The sequence below is a fragment of the Megalops cyprinoides genome, chromosome 11, assembly GCF_013368585.1.
Source record: "Megalops cyprinoides isolate fMegCyp1 chromosome 11, fMegCyp1.pri, whole genome shotgun sequence".
Classification (NCBI taxonomy): domain Eukaryota; kingdom Metazoa; phylum Chordata; class Actinopteri; order Elopiformes; family Megalopidae; genus Megalops; species Megalops cyprinoides.
In genome coordinates, this window is record NC_050593.1 from 24,996,896 (window position 1) to 25,018,660 (window position 21,765).

Sequence of the window (21,765 nt, forward strand, 5' to 3'; positions counted from 1 at the left end):
GAGCTTTACCAGCGGGGCAGATTGCCCCCCCTGATTGGAGGGCCTTTCAACAGTGTTTTGCGATAGCCACAGTCGCTCACAATTGATTGGTTTTGGTCAGCAGCCAATCAGCACTCCCTCACTAAATCTGGACAAAATTCAGACATAAACGCTCAAGGCTTGGTTCCAGTGAGATCCATGTTAGCCAGCCTGGCATGCAAACTGTGAGAGTTTGGCCTGTGACCAGAGGGCTAGACAGCTGGATGGTACTGTTGTGTATTTGAAACTGAATTGTTTCAGCAAATAGGATTGTAGGTAGCCAGAAAAGACTTGCTGTAAATATACAAGATGCAAACAGTATGTTGATAGATGTATTATACTTATGATAGCTAGACGTTGTGCTTCGGTGTTTCTGACCTGAGTACAGTAGGAGGTGTGTTACAGCAGTGAGGCTGCCCTGCTCGGGTGTGTTTCGGTGAGTTTCAGCTTGGCTCTCTCTCCCGCAGGACTGTGAAGAAGGAGCAGTGAAGGAACTTCTGGAGAAGGGAGAGAACCTGCAGAAGAGAGTCCCTGACGGGGAGAAGAGAGAGGAGATCCGCATCAAACACCACCAGCTGCACAGCAAGTACAACACTGTGAAGGTACATACAAACACAGCAAGTACAGCACTGTGAAGGTGAAGGCAAACACAGAAAGTACAGCACTGTGAAGGTGAAGGCAAACACAGAAAGTACAGCACTGTGAAGGTGAAGGCAAACACAGAAAGTACAGCACTGTGAAGGTGAAGGCAAACACAGAAAGTACAGCACTGTGAAGGTGAAGGCAAACACAGCAAGTACAGCACTGTGAAGGTACACACAAACACAGCGGGTATAGTACTGTGAGGGTACTCACAAAGACGGCAAGTGCAATACTGTGAAGGTTAATACAAACGCAATGAGACCAACCCTAGGAGACTATAAGCATGCACAAAAAATAGATTAATGTGGGTTTCTGCTTCAGTATAACTATAAATGATGCATGTGGTAAAACTACATAACTATACTTGCCAAAATGTACTTATGATCTATTGCTGGATTGAAAGGCTGATCCGTAACAATCGCGTGTGCTTTCAGGAAGATGCAAGTCACAATGCATTTTCAGGCTTTTCCCCCTAATTCCTGCAACACAACATTCAGAGCCACACCTCTGCAGTTTCGATCCAGGCTAAAATGAGACGGGCACTGCTTCTTACCTGGTGTTTTGATTTGGTCCAATTAGCCTATCTGCGGTTTAGACTTGACCCTTGTCCTGTGACCCTTGTTGATGCGCTGTTTCCAGGACCTGAGGGCGTTGCGGAAGAGGAAGGCTCTCGCGATCGCCCCTCAGTGGTACCAGTACCGCAGGAAGTCAGACGACCTGCTGCAGTGGCTGGATGACATCGAGCGGAGTGTAGCTGAGCTGCCTGACCCTCCACAGGAGCAGAGGGTAAAGGTAGGACTGGGTGATAGTCTATCCGGAGAATTAGCCTTGAGACAGAGAGAGACAGACATACAGATGCGCATGTAGTCACTGACACACATGTCCATACTCACAGGCACACACACACACACACACATACACACATACATGTATTCACACACATACTGTTGAGAGTAACAGTATTACATATATGCACACCCACTCACAGGCACTTGCAAACATGCACATACTCACAGGCACACAAATACATATACATACACATACTCGCAAACATACTGTTTAAAGTAACAGCGTTACATATATACACACACACTCAGGGACATTTACAAACATGCACATACTCACATTCACACACCCATGTATATATAGATATATATGTACATGTTTGAATATATGCAAATACATGCTTGTATTCTCTCTCACACACCAGTGAATCCACACAAAAATGCAAACACGTGCACAGTTGTGTACGTACACGTCCCACAATGATACACATTTACTCTCACGCATACTGACAAGCACACAAACACGTATAAACATAGAAAATTAGTATGCAGACTGAAAAAGACAACTGGAAGGTTTGTGAACAGCTGTAATCAGTGACAGTTTGGAGACTTAAGTGGGTATAATTTGACTATGTGTGTCTTTGTTACAGATGATCACAATGACATTTCGCTAAGCGGAAGGCCTGTCGTGCATGTTGAGACCCTCCTTTTGAGTGTCACCTGTCAGTCACACCTCTTCCCTCTTCTGCAGATAACCTTGTCCACAGTACATTCCCTCTGTGCATAAACACACAGCTGTCCGCACGCGGCGGCTTCTCCCTCCGTGTCTCCACTCATTTCCACCGCTTCTTTTGTGTGCTGAGTGACCTGAGAGGAGGGATGGCGCGCAGGGCCACTGCCCGCCCCTCTGCTGTTTGTACACAGTTCCTTTCCCTTTCCCCTCCTGCTCCCGAATAATAAAAAAAAAGAGTCTCTCGTCCCTGTCACAGAGCAGCCTCTCTCAGCCTGTAACAGGGTTCGGCACACTAGCTATGAGTGTAAACACACACACGCATACGCACACACAACACACACACACACCGAGACACTCTCACACACACTGATGCACACATGCATACTCAAAAGAGGCGCACACACACACAATGTCCACACACCCATGCGTCAGCATGGAGTGCGAAAACACTGTAAACACACAAGTGATGACAATAAAGTGGGCAGCTTGTGCCCCCTGATGGCAACTTTCTCTCTGTTCATTTCCTCTGTGTGAGTGTGCTCTGCCTGTTTGACTCTGGATGTTTTCTCCCTGTGTGACTGTGGATTGTGGATACCGCTCTGACTGTATGCATGTTATGTTGTGGTGGATGCTGCCTTCGTTTTGTTTGGATGGTTTCTCTCTGTGTGGCTGTGGATCTCTGTGTGACTTTCCCCCCTCTCTGACCGTGGTTGGTTTCCCCCTTGTCTGACTGAGGATGAATTCTTCCTGTGTGACTGCAGACCGTTCCCCCCCTGTGTGACTGGATGGTTTCTCCCTGTGTGACTGTGGATAGTTTCTCCCTGTGTGACTGTGGATAGTTTCTCTATGTGTGACTGTGGATGGTTTCTCCCTGTGTGACTGTGGATAGTTTCTCCCTGTGTGACTGTGGATAGTTTCTCTATGTGTGACTGTGGATAGTTTCTCTATGTGTGACTGTGGATGGTTTCTCCATGTGTGACTGTGGATGGTTTGGTCACTAGGAGATTGGCTCGGAGCTGGAGCAGAAGAGTGTGGAGCTGAGCGAGTTGCGGGTGCAGGCCCAGGTGTTGACTGATGGGGGCGCTGGAAAGCTCGTGGAGCCTCGCCTCACCCAGCTCAACAAACGCTGGGAGGAGGTTGAGGTCAAATTCGCCCCTTTCCGGCGTTCCATACAACGTGTGAGTCCCCACCCCCCCCCCCAAAAAAACCCTGCCTTGAAGGAGCTGCTACTAATTCAGTGCCACTAACCACTGGCATGAGCTAATGTCTCAAGAGATCAGTCAATCAAAACTACTCAATCAATCAAATGGGAGATCTACCAAATTTTATGAAAACTGAGGAGCAGGAGGAGTTGTTGGTTTCTGTTGCCTCATTGATTTGCCACTGCCATTGTTGTGTGTGAAGCATGCCACTCACCTGATGTTTGAGGGACGAACTATAAGGACAATTGGAGTGATGGGTCCTTGGCATGATTGGCTGCAATAGGGACAACTACTACTGAAATACCAGCACGCTTAACATTGAAAATTAAATAGGAAAATAGATGTCAATCATAAAATTAATTATTAGATAGGATGGAAATCTACTAGCTTCCACACATCCATTGTGTTGTTAACTCACAATGTGAAACTGGGAAATTCTAGTTATTTCCACCTAATTTAATACGTGTCAGCTGAACCCTTTGTGTTCTGACATAGCCATACATTAAAATGAAGGATGCTTGTTCAGTGCTGTATCACGAGTTAAGCTGTCAATGGAACCAATTATATTCACACATATTGTTTTATTAATTTTCTCAAAAGCAAGATGCATGCACAACATTAAATAATGAAGGAAGGTGGAATTAAACAAACGTGTTTCATCCACTAATCCTCATGTTTTCTGACAGCTTTCAATGCAAGGATGCACTTTTAATCAACATTATGAATGAACAAGACAACTCACCACATATCCCAAGAAGGTGACTAGGCACCAGTATCGGCATATTAAACAATAGAATTGGCAAGATTTGGTTTCTTTGACATAATGGCTCATAATTACAATTATCAAGGATCCTCCTATTGAAAAGAGTCAGAAAGCATTAAAAATGTATTAATGTTTTATTGTTGTTGTTGTTCTTACTTCTCCTCCTCACCCTCTTCTGCTTCCCCTTCTTCACTAGACTAATTTACATATCCTGGGGGATTCACAAAGTTTACATTATAAATATCCACTTGTGTAGCTAGATATGTTCTGAAGCAATTTCAATTAGGCACCCTGCTGAAGAATACAACAACAATGCATTATTATTATGTATTGGACACCTTAGCTCAGAATATAATACCGAACAAGCATCTTCTCATTGAAAAAAACCCACAATATATTCAAATAAGAGTGGGCATATTAGCTATTTCTCTAATTCTGTTTTGCATAAAGATTTCCCAACTCAGGTAGTTTTAAACCTCACATATGGATGGATAAACTGAGTTTATTTGACGTCTCACCCCTAATTTTTGTGCCTGTGCTGACATCTACCTTTTGGAGGAACAATTACAGCCAGTTGTTCCAACCCTCCCAATCTTCCTTTTAGAAGGCCCAGTCATTTGATCCGTTTCTTTGATTTCTGTGTGATTTAATTTGAACCTCTGCCTACAGCATGTGGTGTCAGTCATCTTACCTGCAGATTATACATGTGGACCCATCCCTGAAGGGTCTGTGCTATTTTCCCACAGGTCCTTGTAAACCTTGAACATTCTTGATTATTAATATGAAAATTTAAGGGGTGAAAACACTTGGATTTTGCACAGACTGCTTGATGGTGCTCCATTTTCTGCTGGTTCACACATTTTGATGAAAATTTTTATGTTTAATTGACCAATGTTCTAAGAAACAAAAGTTGAAAAAAATATTGAGAATTCATGCTATCACCATGGCACATGATCTCCCTTGAATGTGACACTGACAACTACTAGCTACGAGCAAGATGGCAATAAATAAAGGTACTTCACTGGCTGTCTTTATTAACATTTTACCATTTAACAATTAACACCTTTCTTCACACTGCTGGGAAGTCTCTTCAAGGACAGGTGGCTGGAGATGGATCAAAGTTCAGATCAAATAATCAAGGAATCTGAAACCCATGGACTCATGGGCAGAAAGTACATCCAGTAAACAGAAATAACTAATGGAAATTTTAATTTTGGTTTGCTATCTATGTGCATATACTATTCATACATAATGTTAATAAGGTCTGTATTAAAGTATTGAACAGCAGTGTGGCAGGGAGCTAAACTTAATAATCATAAGATTACAGGTTCTACTCCTTGTTGTGGAGCTGCTGTTGTACCTTTGAGCAAAGAACTTGAATTACTTTAGTCCGTGTCCAGCTTTATAAGAAAAAAATATGTAAATGGCTGCTTAGTAAATTTCTTTGGAGAATGACATCTGATGAGCAAATAAATTATGCATTGTAAATCTATCAGTTAGTTAGCAAAGTTCCCAGCTGAACTCCCAGTGAATGTAGAATGGGTGGGCAGAGCTATGCCAAAGCATTAATACATTTGAAACCAAGTCAGAGTGGAAACTGTGGATATTAATGGCAAGGTATTTTTTCCTTCCTGATTATTTTCACAGAACATAAACAGTAAAAGATGAATAACTGCATACTTACTACTGACCCTTAAGCTAATTAATTAACTGATTTTGAAAGAACATTAGTTATTTTAATCATGGTTCATGTGGCAGAGTACTTCTACAATAAAACTTGAGCTCCAGTTGTTACAGTTCGTAGTACTTAGTGCTATAGTAATCTCGATCCTGTTTAGGAATTTCATACATTAATACAAACAAAATCAGTTACAGAACTTTGATATCTTTGATAGCCATGTTTTTGCATATTTTTTGAAAGAGCTTTGTTTGCAGTATAAATATCGTACTTCATACTTAAATTCCTTGCTGGTTCAGTTGCTTATAAGATGTCTGTGTTTTCAGTCATGCAGGACATGGCTAGATTCCTAGAAATCGGATTGTTTACAGTGAAATGGGTCCACGGGATGTTTTCACTGGATCATGTGATGAGTAGCCCACAGGAAAAATATGTTTGGGTCTGAGGAGACCCAGTACACATCACTAAGCAGATCTCATGCAACTGCCAATAGTGCACGAGTGCTGATATTTAGGAGCCATAAAACAAATAAAAGAAGTTAACCATTTAGATATCCATATTTGTACAGTTTTAAATGCCTTTGATAGAAAAAAATGTATTTTGGTAACACTGATTTAAGAATGATTGTTCTGGGCTCACACGTAAATAAAATAGCATAATGACCTAAAATGTAAATTTTGTTTGTTTAGTCTGTATTTTTTACGTGTGGTGTCTCTCTATTTTGCTATCTGCTGGTAATTTTGACTTTATCCAGCAAAACTCTGCAAACAAGCCTATGTGAAATGCCATATTTACTTTATTCCAGACAGCCCCTGAATTTGAGTCATAGATTTCAAAAAACGAACTTGTAAAGGATTGTAAGGCAATGTATGAAATTCTGAAGCACAGTAACAAATGATGCATATATGATTAGGCTTCTAGTGAAATCTATATTAGATATTTCCCTTTAAATAGAGAAGTGCAAACAGAATGCATGGTGTGTTCCTGCCTACACTTTCAGAAATGCCTATATAACGTAAAGTACTTGCAAATAAATTTTAGCATTTTATTTAATTGCAGTGAATTAAAAACAATTATATCTTTAGTGATTTAAATGTTTGAAGGTCTTCAGGGGAGTGAAAAGGGGGAAAAAACAAACTGCAAGTTAATGAAGGCGACAAAACGGACAAAACTCTGCCACTTCAAGCATAAAATCTAGATAAAATCTAAACCAGAAATAGGACAAAGTTATTTAACCCCCCCCCCACCCCTCTTATAAAAACTGTTTTTAAAAAATTACAACTGATATAGAGCTTGTTCTGTTTATCTGGGCTTTTACAGCTCTGCATCCAGAAATCAGTATGAGAATTAGAATATGAGAATTCAGCCACACCTGTATGTTCCACTAAAATTAATGTTTGGTATCAGATATATGTAGGCCTACTGCAGTGTAAAGGTATGGAATTGTATCATTGGCATATAACTGGGGATGCCTCTGTGAGATTGTTAAACATCTCAGTCTTGCTTTGGCTGTGTTTAAAACTGCACTGTGCATGAGCACTGGTTCTCACTGGCTGAACACTACTTTTGAAGCTGGGGCTTTGGTTAGCATTGGGTTTGTCATTAGTGGTGGATTATGTGTTGAGATTTGGGCTTGAGGTCAAGATTATGGTCAAATTCCTAGTTGACATTATGGTGAGCTGTAGTTGTAATTCATAGTTATTTGTTTTGCGGACAGGGTTGTAGTTACTGCTGGGACTTTGGGGTGGAGTTAGGGTTGGGGTTTACAGTAGACATGACTTACAGTAGATTACAGTAGGGAAATGAGTATTATTTCTTGGCTAAACGTTGTTATTGTTGTGTGTCAAGGAGGCATACTTGTCTGAACTGCGAGACCTGCTGCACTCCATTGCTGAGACAGAGTTCCTGCTCAACTCCCCTGAGTACTGGGCGGCGGTGTACCATGATCTGCCCAAGCAGGAGCAGTGCCTTCAGGTGTGTGTGTGTGTGTGTGTGTGTGTGTGTATGTGTATGTTTGAAAGAGGGAGTATCACATTCTCATTGTCATTGTTAGTAGTAGTAATAGTAACTATCACAACTGTTGAATTGTTTTATTTCAAGATATGACTAGTTCTATTCTTTTTCTTTGTTAGTTATGGTTTATGCTTTGGAAATATGCACTTTGTATGTCATGACAGTAAAGTGTGGGAATATTTGAATTAAATTATGGTGACATTAATTCAATTCAATTGAATGAAACTGAGCTGAGAAAAGCAAAGAAAGACAGAATTATAGAGTCTTTTTTATTATTTAAGTAACCCCTCAGTAGTGTATCAGTGGGGTGAGTGAAGGGTCATGCTTTGAGTCACTAGGGTGAGTGAAAGCTCTGGTTCAGTCGGGTGGGCGAGGTCTTAAGGTCAGTAGGGTAAGTGAAGGGGCTGAGGAGTTTTTGGGTTGGCAGAGTGAGTGGCAGGTTTGACCCCCGAGTCTCTGTGCTGCAGGAAGTAAAGCAGAGACTGGAGAAGCTGAAGCCCCAGGTGGAGAGTGCCCAGGGCAGGAAGGAGGAGATTCTCCGCTCTGCCTCTCCTCTAGAGACCCAGCACGTTCAGGAGACGCTGCAGCTGCTCGGCACCAACTGGGAGAAGGTTAACAAGCTGCACCGCGACCGCCTAGCGTACGTACCGCATCAGTACTGTGACCCTGTGGCTCACAGTTTCATTGAATACGAGGACTTGGAAAGGTGCATAACATACCAACTTTACAAATTGCTAAAACAGACAGGTCAGAACAAACAGAAAAATCCCAAGAGTACTTCACAGCCCATCGAAACACACAAGGGTTTCATTTAAAAGTATTTTATTGGTCCCTTACGGCCTCAAAATGTGATTGTTTTGCACGGCATCACAGTGATCGCTTGGTTTGCCAGGAAGTCGGAGCACTGATCAGTGACTCAGTCGGTCAAGGCTGGAAAGGCCTTTTGATGGCATCCCTAGCATTTCAGCGTACAGCAAGGAGTTAGAGAGCCAAAGCATCATTGTAGGAGAAGTGAGAAAAAATGAACTTGGGGAGCGATGATATGTGGTAATGGCCAAAGCTTTGATAAGACGGACGGAGGTCTACCTCAGCCGTGCACTGAGGAAGAAGAGCACACTGGTCCGTCTCAGCACAGCTAAGTTATGTAAATAACAGTGAGGTAGATTTTTGAGGTAGACACATGCATGTAAAACAGTAATGTATGTAAACGGACTGGAGCACTGAGATGTGGAAAGACAATCTGGAGCACCGAGATGTGGAAAGACAATCTGTGGATAGGAACAGGGAGATATTTAAGTATGGTGGGTGGACTTGGTAGAGAGGAAGTTTGTGAGTACAATGTGTGGGCTGCGCATCAGCGTGACTCATAGACTCAGACTTAGTTACAGGTGAGGTGAAACTCATCCACACAAAAGGCTCTTGTCTGCATCTTCACAGACACCCTGTCTTCATTCTTTTCACTCTTGTTTCCACCTTGGTTTCATCCCTGGTTTCACCTCGTTCCTTTTCAGACGCTTCGAGTCATCCCAGGAGAAGTGGAACAGTTTCAGCACAGACATGAAGGCCCTGAGTCAGTGGCTCACCGATGCGGAGCAGACACTGGAGCAGGCGGAGCGTGACCCTGTCCACAGCAGAGAGCGTCTGAAGGTACCTGGCTTTGCACCTACACCCCAAACACAGCCCGATTTCTGCACCACTGAAGGAAACCCAAATTGCTCTTGACTTAAAGTCCATATGTCCCTCGTTCAGCTTCTTCTAATGACATTTCTTTCAAATCATAGAAGTTGCCTGCTGCTTTGAAATTAAGCAAGGAGTTCTGCTTTATGAGATATACGAGATATGAGATACACTCTGCAATTACTTTATTATGGAAAAAGTCTACAAGGTGTTTTAATAGCTTCAGCTCTGTCAGGAAGTAGACATTGTGCTGAAGCAGGGAAAGTTCAAACAGGACTCAGGGGTATAAAACAGCATACTTTATACTGTAAGGCGAAGGAGGTGATAATGAAATAATACAATTATTTAATGAGACCACATTTCAAATACTGTGACTGATTTGGTAATAATAATCTAAAAAAAGATGTAGGTACAAGCTGTATGTACAGAGAATACAATGAACAGAGATATGTAAGAGAGTATAATTTGCTTTTGTGTGAATCCAGCTGTACTGGTAGGGCTGTGCTAAAATGTACCAACAGAAAGATTCATCTAACTGTCTGTATACCCGGTCATTTTTCACTCCTAGCTGAGGATGATAGTGTCTCAGTGTTGAAAGGGTCTTTTCTGTCTGAGATGTAGCCCATATCCAGCAGATGGAGCAATTTGGCAGCTAGACAGCAGCATCCAAAAACTATATAAGATAGATATCTGTGGCTTCCTTTAGTACTGCTTGTAACACCATCCCCCATGCTGCCCCCCACCACACACACACACACACACACACACATACACAATGATTGATGGCCCATATGCCAGCTGTTTTCTCTTCTCTCTATCCATCCCTCCCTCTTTCTCCTTCCCTCCCCCTCCTCTCTCTCTCCTTTCCCGGTGTGGCTGCGCCGAGCTTATCTGCTCCAGGATTTTCATATCAGAATATTTACATTAAAGCATTATTTACAGTAAGCTGCTGTCAGCCGAAACTCTGGCGGCTGTGACCCTGGCGCGCGCTCGCACCTCATCGGTTTCTGATGGTCTGGCGCGGCTCCAGTGTCTTCATCCTGCCACGGACGCAGTCAGACAGGGGCCTCGAGATGTACAGAACTTGCACTTATGACTTATTTATGCACAGCTGGTGCAAGTGTTCCGTTGACTCTTTGAAAGATGGGGGAAAAAAAACTGTACACCGTTGGTGTGGTGCTGCAAGGCGTATTTTAGAAAGATGTAGAAAGATTTAAATACCTTACCTTGGAGGTGTAACGCTGTAAGGTGTTTGGCAGAGAAGGGCGTTTTTACTCGTTCACATTATGCATGCCGGCATACTGCTCCTTACTATAGTTCCTCCATCACAGTCCTACAGGCCTCTGACAGGCAGAAAACAAACTGACAGACAGACTGAATGGCTGACAGACTTGGCACAGACATACAGACCATCAGGAAAATGAGAGAAGCTTACCAGATGGAAGGACAGTGAGGGCATGGACCCAACAGACAGTTGATGAATAGACAGAACGGACATATCAACAGGGGACTGAACAATAGACAGGTATGGGACAGACGGACAAACTAGAAGCAGGAGGACAGTGATATAGGATAGACAGACAGACACACACACACAGATAGTGATATGAGCCAGCAGGCATTGCCAACACACTCTGGGCAGGAAGTAGCTAGTAGTCAACACTTCTTACATTAGTTGGCAATGTGAGAGGATAGTCTGTCCCTCTGTAATAAATCCACTGAAGATGAATTTGCAGCTGCTCGATGGCCAAACTTCCATAATTCCTGTGCCTCATACTGTCTCGATTTTTTTGTCCATTTTCCCAGTTTTTTTTTTCTAGTATTTTATAATTCTGAAAAAACTATCAAGTTTTGTGCTAGGGAAAATGCTTTAAAAAGCTATATCATGTAGGAATTACTGAATTCTGACCAGCGTGAAATTTGCATCATAGGAATGTTGGGCATGTTGGGTAGTCCGGTGTAGAAACTACATCACATAGTTCTAGAGTAGCAAGTGGATAGTTTTCAATCAATGTGAAACCAAAGGACTGTTTCAATCCTCATTTTGAACTCATCGCAAGGTGATTGGCTAGAGACTTAAAAGCAAACGTGACCTTTGATTGAATGTGAATCTTTTTCCGTCTTTCTTGGAGGTGTGATGTGTACAAGAACGTGGGAGATGTATTTTTTTCCCCTCTCCTCTCTGTCCATCCATGCTGGTCATGTTAAATTTCACACATTGCTGACTGTAGTTTTCTCACAAGCAGGACGCATGGTGAGAGAGAATACCTCCTGAGGGAGGGCTCTTTCTGTCTCCATAGCAACACTGTTCCAGCATTCCTCTGTGTCAGAACAGCAGCAGTCTCTCCTCAGTTTGTTGAAGGGCATTGTGGGAGATGGAATTACAGTTAATGTGCTTTTTATTCAGTGATTGCATGCCCCCCTCCAGTTAGGGCAGTACTGGGGAGGGAGTGACATTATCACGCCTTAAAATTATGTCATTGCTCAGGACAGGCTGTTCAAGATCGGTATTATTTATCAATAATGCAATCAAGACTGTCCAAGCTGGAAATGCAGGAAAACGGGACTAGAAGTTCATTTTATTGGCTTCTGCTACAACTACAACATTTACATAAGAAGGATTCAGGCAAGATTCAGCTTTATTATCATTATGGTCTGGGTCTAGTGGCGTCCTCTCTCTGGTCTGTAGCCATGCAGCTCTCTCTGCTCTGCAGACTTTCTGCTCCACGGCTCTGCAGTTGTGCTCTCAGTAGCTACTCCTCTCCGTGTCCTTGATCTGTCCTCCCTCTCTGCCACATTAAAGCTGTTTCTCCCTGATCTAATAACAGCACAGCGACTGACTGTCAAAATCCCCAACTGCAGTGTTAGCAAATAAGGACATCAAAGACTTCCACCCTGACTGCCTCCAATCCTTATTTACCCATCCCCCCCCCCCCCCCCCCCCCCTAAAAAAAGGAAAACACACATACACACACTCACACACACACGCAAACCTATATGCGATCCACCCTGGCTTTCCAACGCTTATTTATTTTTCTTTTTACACACTCTCAGTAACAGCATTCAGTATTGCCCCACCCCCACCCCTACCCCCATCCCTATCCCCAAAAACATGGTCAGCTGGCACCTGTCCCTTCCACTTACACGGGCTGTGGTCCTGCTGCTGCTCACACCTGTGCAGGAGAGGACAGGTGTCACACAGATGGCAGTTATGGGTTGGTTGGGAGAGGGCCCTGGTCAGAAAGTGTCAAGTACGGTGCAGCAAGGTTTTGATGGACAGACAGATGAAAGAGCTCCCTGGGGTTCTGAGCAGCTTGTCTTTGAAGAGAACATCTGTCCTCTCCCACGCCCATAAATGCCACCTCCTTGGAAGGCTCATGAGTGATGCGACACCCCTCACACACACACACACACACACACACACACACCCCCCCGGGGACACGGTCACCTCTCTGTTATCTGAGCACTTGTCTCAAGACCAAGGCCGCTTACTTGTGTTGCAACACGCAGCCGAACTGCACTTGATAAGACTGCATCGGGTTTTGTGTTTTGATAAGACTGTAATTGTTATTATGAGTTTGATGCCGGCCTCGGGGAGACTAAACTCCTACTTTGATATTATTGTCTCAGTGGAATAGAAGGACTCTCCTCTACTTTGTAGATAGCAGGGGACTGAATGAAACAGTCAAGCTGAAATGTTTACCGCAAGTGACAAAGTTGGTCCTCAAAGGGTAACTTCAGAGAAAATGTTCCGTTTAACAAGTGCTATCTGATGTTACATTGCAGTATAAATGCATATTAACAAGCAGCTTAGGGGTAATGGTTCCTTTCAGTTCATCACTCTCTGATAGTAGCACATGACATCCCTTCACTAACATACCTATAAAAGACACTTGATTGACACATCTTGATTTAATCTTAAAAAGTGTGTTTGTTTCCAGTATCTGTACAAGCCTTCCAAACATGTACAGGTAGAAATCCTGAAACATTTAAACCACATATCTTTAAAAATTAGTTTAAACCAAGTGCTCTAGTATTTAACTCATCCCTGTCTGCTTCCAGTGAAGCTGCACTGTGAAGCTGTTGGAACCCTTTCTGCCTGTTAGCGTGGTGCTTGTACACTGCTAAAATGGATATGTAATTCAGATTCCACACAGCAAGACACAACCAAGCTTAGTGTACAAACAGTAAACCATACACATCTTAGCAGAGGATTTGAAGTGTGTTTCATGCGTTTAAGTGATCAAGAAAGGATTTTAAAATGTAATGACTTAACAGTTTCTGTGAATGTGATTTTCTATAATCCACAGTGAGTGAAGAGAGCTGGAGAAATGCGTTGTGTAAGCGTTTGATATAGAAGATTGTTCAAGGGTGTGATGGCATGAAATAGGTTAGGAAGCAAAAAAAAACATTTCAGAGTAGCTTGTGTTCACATTTAATAAAACAGACAAAAAGAGGTTTTCAGTCTTGTGTACCAACTATAGTAACATTGAAGAACTACAAATTACATTCCAAAATTTAGGGCAAATATCTGGCGAAGGTACCGTGTGGTGGTAAAACGCACCCTTACCCCTGCCCCGCAGGAGCTGCAGAGCGCCGTGATCACTCAGGAGGGCGTGGTGGCCCGTCTGAGGAGGGCAGGTGAGGAGATCGTCCCGCAGAGCAGGCAGGAGGATGGCGTCCTGCTCAGGGAGCGGCTCGGCGCGCTCTACACACGCTGGGAGGAGGTGTGTCGTCAGATCGCCGAGAGGAAGAGGAGGTGCGTATGCCTTTGTGTCAGTAGCACTGTGCTGAGGCTGATCTGGTTGTCTGGTGCATTAATACTTGTCTTGAATTACTGTGTAGAGGCTGTCTGTGTGTATCTGTACTCTCTACGAAGTACTGATGTGTGTAGTACTGTGCTGAGGTTGTTAGGTTATGTGTGTACTTTGTGTCAGTAGTACTGTACTGAGGCTATCAGATTGAGTGTGTACTATGTGTCAGTAGTACTGTACTGAGGCTATCAGATTGAGTGTGTACTTTGTGTCAGTAGTACTGAGGATGGTCACACATGAGTGCCCTGTGAGTGTATAGACCTGAAATGAAGCTGTCTTCTTATAGTGTGTGTCTGTAGTTGTGCAGTAAGTATGTCCAGGTGTCTGTACTAAGTGTCTGCAGTACTATATTGAGGCTGTGCGTGTGTCCGTCAGGTCGTCAGAGCTGCGTCACGCTGTGTCTGAGCTGCAGGAGGACCTGAGCGAGTTCCAGTCCTGGCTGGAGGAGGCAGAGAGCATCAGCTCCATCGTCCTGCAGCCAGGAGACCAGGACCAGCTGAAGGCATCGCTGGAGAAAGTGCAGGTAAACACAGCCCATTCTAACCCTAACCCAGTATGTCTGGAACACCTCTGTCCTACTTCTGCTGCACAGAACCTTATTGTAACACTGCTACACAAACCTACACATCTACTGTAAAAGTGCATCTTGTGAAACAATTTTTAGAACACAAACTTATCTGACTGTTCTATCTGTAAAGGTCCTTTAAAGGCAGTATTGCAGATGTTCCTGTCTTATCTTTGAATATTTCATTCAATTGTTGATCTTGTCACTAAGGGATCAGCAGCTAGACAGCTAGGTACAGCATAACATTAGCTAGACAATAGTGTTGATTCTTGATAACAATAAACTTTCAATGATGTATAAATTATCATGGTTTAATAGGTATGTATGTATGTGTGTGTGCATGTTCTTACCATTTATATTATGTACAAATTTGGTAAAAATGGAGGTAATTAGTATTATTAATTACACAAATATTTTACAGTCAGTAATCCATGAACTTTTTTCTTTAAGCTCCTTTTTGCATTTTCTTGAAAACCAATAAGTAAAGTGCATGACACCCTGGAGAGATGCATGAGCGTCTCATTGTAAAATGAGCATGTCTCTGGCTCATGCAATAAATCCCTTAAACAAAGATGAGTTATCGAGATTAATGTTTGTCACTGAAAATATCATAAATCATCTGCAGGCTGCTCCTGTCTACACATGAAACCTTTGTTATGGAAATAGTTGTGTTACATTTTACTCACAGTTTGGGTGTGAAGTGCTTAGTCTTCAAATTCTCACTGTTTCTCTAAAAACAGGCCAGTCTTGTCTCTCCTGGTCTCACTGTTTGGTCTAAATTGGCCCTGAGAGCTACACAACACTAGAAAGACAAAAAGAGTTCTGCACAGCACAGTCAAAAGCAGAGCCCTTTTTCTGGCAGAACGGAGCACACTGTTCTCTCTCATGCAGCCTCCGCTCTGCTGCTTGCATCACCATCACTGTATTTCCTTAAATCTCAGGTGTGGCTCTCACACCTGAGACACACACATTCTCAGGCTCTCAGCTTGGTCTTGCTTGGTCGTAGGTAATTTTGTTGTTGTTTAGGTCTAAGCTCTTTGTACAATTTTCTGTCCCCCTTTGCTGCTTTTCGATCTTCCTGGTTTTCCTATCATTCTTGCATGTACCTCGTGATACCCTGCTTTGTACCTGCTGACACCCTCTGTGTGCCCCACCGCTCTTCCTGATTGGCAGACACGGGTACAGGAACTGCCTCACAGGAAGGAGACGCTTAAGGAGCTCAATGAGAGAAAGGTCTTCACATCACTTCCTGCCCAGAAAGAGACACTAAAGACCGACCTGCAGCTCATCAATACACGCTGGACTAAGGTGACGACTCTAATCCTTGACACCAAACGCTGTCCACACACTGTAGGCTTACTTACTGTGTTTACCTGTGTAGGCGTGGGGTGCACAATTTATATATCTGTGTGTGCATATGTGTGTTTGTTTGCGGTGGGGATGTGGTTGGGCATATCTTATTATAAATTTGTGTGGGCGATGTTGTGTCTTGTGGTGCTGGCAGAGTCATGCTCACCTTGTGTGTGGTATTGTTATTCATTACATTACATTACATGCATTTAGCAGACGCTCTTATCCAGAGCGACTTCCAACAGAACCTAAGATCATCCATTCGAGTTAAATGAGCAACAGTGTCAGACCAGGCTAACAACACTCACAGACCAGTGAGTGTGAGCATAACACCATTCAAGCCCTACCACAAGTTAACTGTTGATTACAGGATTTTTCTTCACCAATCCTCTCATTCCCCTGCAGGTGTCCAGAGAGCTTCCAGCGAAAGAGCAGGAGATCTTGAATCTGCTGAAGGACATTTCGCAGTTCCAGGATCAGCTCTCGCAGCTTTCACTCTGGGCCTCCAGCACCAAAGAGCAGCTGCAGGTCTGCAGGCAAACAGGCGACACAAAGGTAGCTGTCTTACCTTTGTCCAACCCCCATGGTCTCACCTGAGTCCCGCCCCTGCTCTGTCATCCAGTCAGCAGCATGACTTAACTCCATCAGTGTCATGATAGTGGTTGTTGTTATTGTTTTTGTGGTAATTTACAGGAATAGTGTGATTCAGGGCCAGCAGTGTGGTATAGTGGTAAGGAGCAGGGCTTACAACCAAAAGGTTTTATTCCCCCCTTGGGCACTGCTGTTGTACCCTTGGGCAAGGTACTTAACCCACAATTGCCTCCGTTAATACCTAGCTGTATAAATGAATAAAATTGTAAGTCATTATGGATAAATGACAGCGCAATTTAATTATTCATTAAAATTAGCTGCGTGACACATTGACGACGATGGCTTTGTAGTTCATTGGTAGTGCAGTTGTATGGTCGCTCAAGGTGGTTGCATTGGTGGTTGCAGGAGGTCGAGGATGCTGTCCAGGCCAAACAGCCAGAAGTGGAGGGAGTCTTGGCCAAGGCTCAGCTCCTGTACAAGGAGAGGCCCCCCACCCAGCCTGTGAAGGTGAGCAAAGCCACCCCCCACCCTTCAATTTTCACCCTGCCCCATCCCCCATCAGTCATACAGCCTTTTAATCCTTTAGTCAGTCTGCCTAATATCAGAATGTGGAGAAGTTGTTTTAAGCCATGTGATTGACTTGCTGCATAATTGTCTCACTGCAGGGGAAATTTGAAGACCTCAGTGTGGATTGGAGAGCCATCTTAGAGCTACTGAAAGAAGTGAAAGAAAAACAAAGGGCTGCGGCTGCCACCCCTGATACTGTTCGTGAGTACCCCACCTCACTATACTCCCTGATACTGCCTGTGAGTACCCCACCTCACTATACTCCCTGATGCTGCCTGTGAGTACCCCACCTCACTATACTCCCTGATACTGCCTGTGAGTACCCCACCTCACTATACTCCCCTACATTACTAATGAGCACTTAACCCCATTCTGTCCCCTCATACTAACAGTGAGTATCTTACACCACTGGAGCTGCTGTTTTCTAAATCTATACAGAATGCCTTATTGTGAAAGGCATCCAGGATGTAAAAGGTGTGCTGTGTGTATGGTGTGTTGCTAGTGCAAGATGTGTCGTGAGTGGACAGCGTGTTGCGTGTGGAGGTTGTGTAGCGTGTGGACAGTGTGCCGCATGTGGTGGGTGTTGACCTGCTATAAATGGAGGTGGTGAGCCCTGTCTCTGCGTGTCCTCCTGCAGGGGAGAGGGTGACAGAGACTCTGACTGGCAGTGCCACAATGGCTGAAATGTCATCCTCTGTGCTCCTGGAGATGCCTGCCCTGGCACACTTCAACAAATCCTGGGTCGAGCTCACCGATTGGCTGTCCCTGCTTGACCAGGCGGTCAAGACCCAGAGGGTCACAGTGGGAGACTTGGAAGAGATCAATGACATGATCGTGAAGCAGAGGGTATGAATAATGTTTGAAACTTTGAAGCTGGGAGCCTTAAAAGCTTAAAAAGGTGAACTAGTTGTTAGTTGGAGTAACTGGTTCTTCCTTCCATACAGTTCTGTTGTAGAAATGTTTAATTCATCATGAGTGAGTGACTTTTTTTCTCCTTCACTAGCATACCATCACAGAGGTAATTAATCTTCTCTTTCATCCCAGGAGACAGCAGCATTTAGATTCACTCTGGCAATCCACCCCCCCCCCCCTTTGCTCTTCCTCTTACTCCCTCTGTCTCTGGCTCTCTATCTGTTCAGTGGAATTCATAATGCTTTGCTGGCAGCCATTATGGAAATATTTGTGTTTAAGAAATTGCACTACAGTTATGTATTAGCAACTTGTATAATTATGGTGGTGTTAAAATAAACTTAATCATGTAATTCTAACAAAATATGGGTTTTTAGCAGTATTCTGTCTATTGCTTGTGTTCTGAATAACGTTTTTACAGCTAAGCTGTTAGTAGTATGTTTGAGTGGCAGAGTAATTACTTCCCTCTTTAGCATTAGTGAACAGTTATTGCTCTCTACAGCACGAGGGAATAGGTACCACTCTTTACTGTGTGTACACAGTACATCCCTGTTAAACAGTGTTCTGCTGTTAATTCTGCAGGTCTGTGACCTAGTATCTGTGTTCCGCTATGTCTGTGTCACGGTCTGTGTCTTTGCTCATGTTCTGTTGTACTGGGGACTCTTACTTAAATATTAAATAATTATACGGATAGAGGAGTGAAGGATTGAGTATCTCCGGTGTGATGATGGATGGTGTAAGTGAGTAGGCTGGGTATGAGACGCAGCATGGGGTAGTGGAGCAGGTTGAGATGTGATGCTGGATTGTGAGATAAAGCAAGAACAGTCAAAGATGTGATGTTGGATGGTCAGTCTGGTGGAGCAGGTTGGATGTGGTGTTGGATGGATAGTCTTTTGAAGGAGCTAGGATAGGATGCTGGATGGTTAATTGGGTAGTGGTGTTGAATGGGGTATTAGAGCAGGTCAGGATGATGGTGGATGGTGTAAAGGAGCAGGCGATGTCGAACGGCGCAGTGGGCAGCACTGGGTTTGGAAGTGATGATGGATGATGTGATGGAGCAGGATGGATGTGATGATGAATGGTGTAGTGTGTCTTAGTCTGGGATATGATGATGAATGGTTTAGTGGAACAGGTAGTATGTAAAGCTGGATGGTGTAGTGAGGAAGTATTGGTTTAGGATGTGATAAAGAATCGTGCGGAGGAATGTGTATGCTTCAGTGTATGTTCAGAGTTGGGTATATTATTGGGGAACTTAGTCCTGTGACTTCTGGAGAAATGTCTAAGCAGTGATCCTATTGTATTTTTAAACAAACATTTGTGACTATGTGCTCTTCCCCATCGCTCAGGCTACACTGCAGGACCTGGAGCAGAAGCGCCCCCAGCTGGACAGTCAGATCACTGCAGCTCAGAACCTGAAGAACAAAACCAGCAATCAGGAGGCACGTGCCTTCATCACCGACCGCAGTAAGTGACGTGACCCATATGACGAGAATGGGATGTGACACTGAATGGTGTTGTGGGGCAGGAGCAGGTTGAGATGTGGTTTTGGCCAGTGTATAGGAGGAGAGGTTTGTAATAATTCTGTGTAGTGGTGCAAGAGTGCATTTGGAAGTGGTTTTGGTGTGGTGAGGTGGAGAGGGTTTGAATGTGACTCTGGTATAGTGTAGTGGAGCAGGTTGGGGTGTGATTTTAGTGGGATGTAGTGGTGTGGGTGAGGGTCTGATTATGGATGGTGTTGTTCAGCAGGTTAGGGTGTGATTTTGGATAGTTTAGTGGTACAGGTTGGGGTGTGATTTGGGTGTGATGTAGTGGTGCAGGTGTGGTGTGGGTTTGGTGTGGTGTAGTAGCACAGGGGCAAATGGAAATGTAATTTTAGATGATAGTCTGAAGCCTTTAAAAAGGTTTGAACCTACAAAATTAATAGTTTTGTGATATGGTGTAGTTTACCAAAATCACTTTCCAATGACAACCTGCACCATAATTCTTGCCTGCAAATATCTGTGAAAAATGAAATCCATTACAATCAGAGAGAGTGAGATGAGCTGGTGATTAAATAAGGCTAAATGTCCCCTTTATCTGTGGTGTGTCTGACTGTGGGTTTGTTTGTGTGTTTCTGCATCTGTTTGTCTGTCACTTTGTGTCTGTCAATGTGACTCTGTGTCTGTCTCTGTGTGGCTGTGCATCTTCTCCGTCTGTTGCTGTCCTTCTTTCTCTGTGTACGGCGGTGCCTCTGTCTGTCTGTGCCTGTGCAGTTGATAAATTACAGACACAGTGGGAAGAGGTACAAGTCCGGCTGACAGACAGGTGCTCACAGCTCCAGCACATGCTGAAGGATTCAAAACATTGGCTGGATGCAAAGCAGGAGGTGGACCCTCTGCTGAAGAGAGCCAATGACAAGCTGGAGTCCTGGAGGGAGATCTCCTATACAGTGGATGCATTGAAGAAGCAGAATGCAGACCTAAAGGTAGGACTCCCTCGACCAAGACACATGCACACAGGGGAGAGGAAGAGTTCAGATCTGCAAGTCAGAGACAGACAGTAATGTTGCTCCGCAATTCAACTGTTCTATAGTTTTGTTTATTAAGTGTTAAAGCGTTAAACATTACCATTGATTGGAAATGTCTCTTGATCTTAATGGAGGAGGTGAACAAGGCCGAATGAATGATCAGGGTTATTTTATATGGCTGTGCCTGTGCGCATGTGCGTGCATCTGCAAGTAAGATGGAACCTGATAGCTGCCCATATGGTTACTCCCTGGTGCCTGTAGCACTTTGTGAAAGAGCTGCAGCAGTGGCAAGTGTCTGTGGACGTGGCTAATGACCTGGCGCGCGAGCTTCTGAAACGTTACGCCTCTGACGACACCAGCAAGGTCAACATGCTGACGGACAACATGAACGTCACCTGGGCCAACATCAACAAGAGGTGAGTCCACCTGTGGCTGCCAACATGAACCAGATGCCGTCAACCAGGCCATGTCAGCATGCTCACACCAAATACATCACAACAACTAACAGATGTCTACAATCCATATCAACCGAACTGTGTCATTCAACCCACATCAACCAATTACCACAACCAACGCATACAAATCAACCAACATGAACCACCCCTTCTCTAGCTCTTATGCTGGTGGTTGCTCATTAGTGTGGAGGAAACTACTTCACTTCCCCATACTGTATTGGAGCATTACTATTTTTGATGGATTTCATTATTAAGGTGTTCAGGTGTTAAAGGTGTCAAAGTGGTCATCTCGTCTCAGGTGACCACTCGTCTCAGGTTTGCCATCTTGACTTGTTTTGCCTTGTCCTTAGGTGTTTTTAACCCCCTGTTCCTGACTTATGACCCATTACTCATGATGCATATGACCCCTGACCCCCATTGGTGTATATAACCCCTGACCGCTCTCACTGGTGCGTATGACCCCTGAGCCCTCCGTCTGGTGTGCATGACCCTGATCT

At 43.9% G+C, this 21,765-nt stretch overlaps 1 protein-coding gene across 7 annotated transcripts in view; it reads left to right on the forward strand.

The window, feature by feature from the left end:
* Positions 1 to 21,765, forward strand: part of dmd (dystrophin) — a 162,037-nt gene that overhangs the window by 96,055 nt on the left and 44,217 nt on the right. For all 7 annotated transcript variants that reach the window (XM_036540281.1, XM_036540280.1, XM_036540282.1 and 4 more), the window contains 16 exons: positions 486 to 620; positions 1,300 to 1,452; positions 3,180 to 3,356; positions 7,670 to 7,795; positions 8,302 to 8,474; positions 9,346 to 9,481; positions 14,095 to 14,270; positions 14,701 to 14,848; positions 16,064 to 16,198; positions 16,646 to 16,795; positions 17,237 to 17,338; positions 17,497 to 17,599; positions 18,036 to 18,244; positions 19,654 to 19,771; positions 20,560 to 20,771; positions 21,075 to 21,229. In XM_036540281.1, coding sequence (XP_036396174.1) covers positions 486 to 620; positions 1,300 to 1,452; positions 3,180 to 3,356; positions 7,670 to 7,795; positions 8,302 to 8,474; positions 9,346 to 9,481; positions 14,095 to 14,270; positions 14,701 to 14,848; positions 16,064 to 16,198; positions 16,646 to 16,795; positions 17,237 to 17,338; positions 17,497 to 17,599; positions 18,036 to 18,244; positions 19,654 to 19,771; positions 20,560 to 20,771; positions 21,075 to 21,229 — 2,408 coding nt within the window. The remainder of the gene's footprint in view (positions 1 to 485; positions 621 to 1,299; positions 1,453 to 3,179; positions 3,357 to 7,669; positions 7,796 to 8,301; positions 8,475 to 9,345; positions 9,482 to 14,094; positions 14,271 to 14,700; positions 14,849 to 16,063; positions 16,199 to 16,645; positions 16,796 to 17,236; positions 17,339 to 17,496; positions 17,600 to 18,035; positions 18,245 to 19,653; positions 19,772 to 20,559; positions 20,772 to 21,074; positions 21,230 to 21,765) is intronic.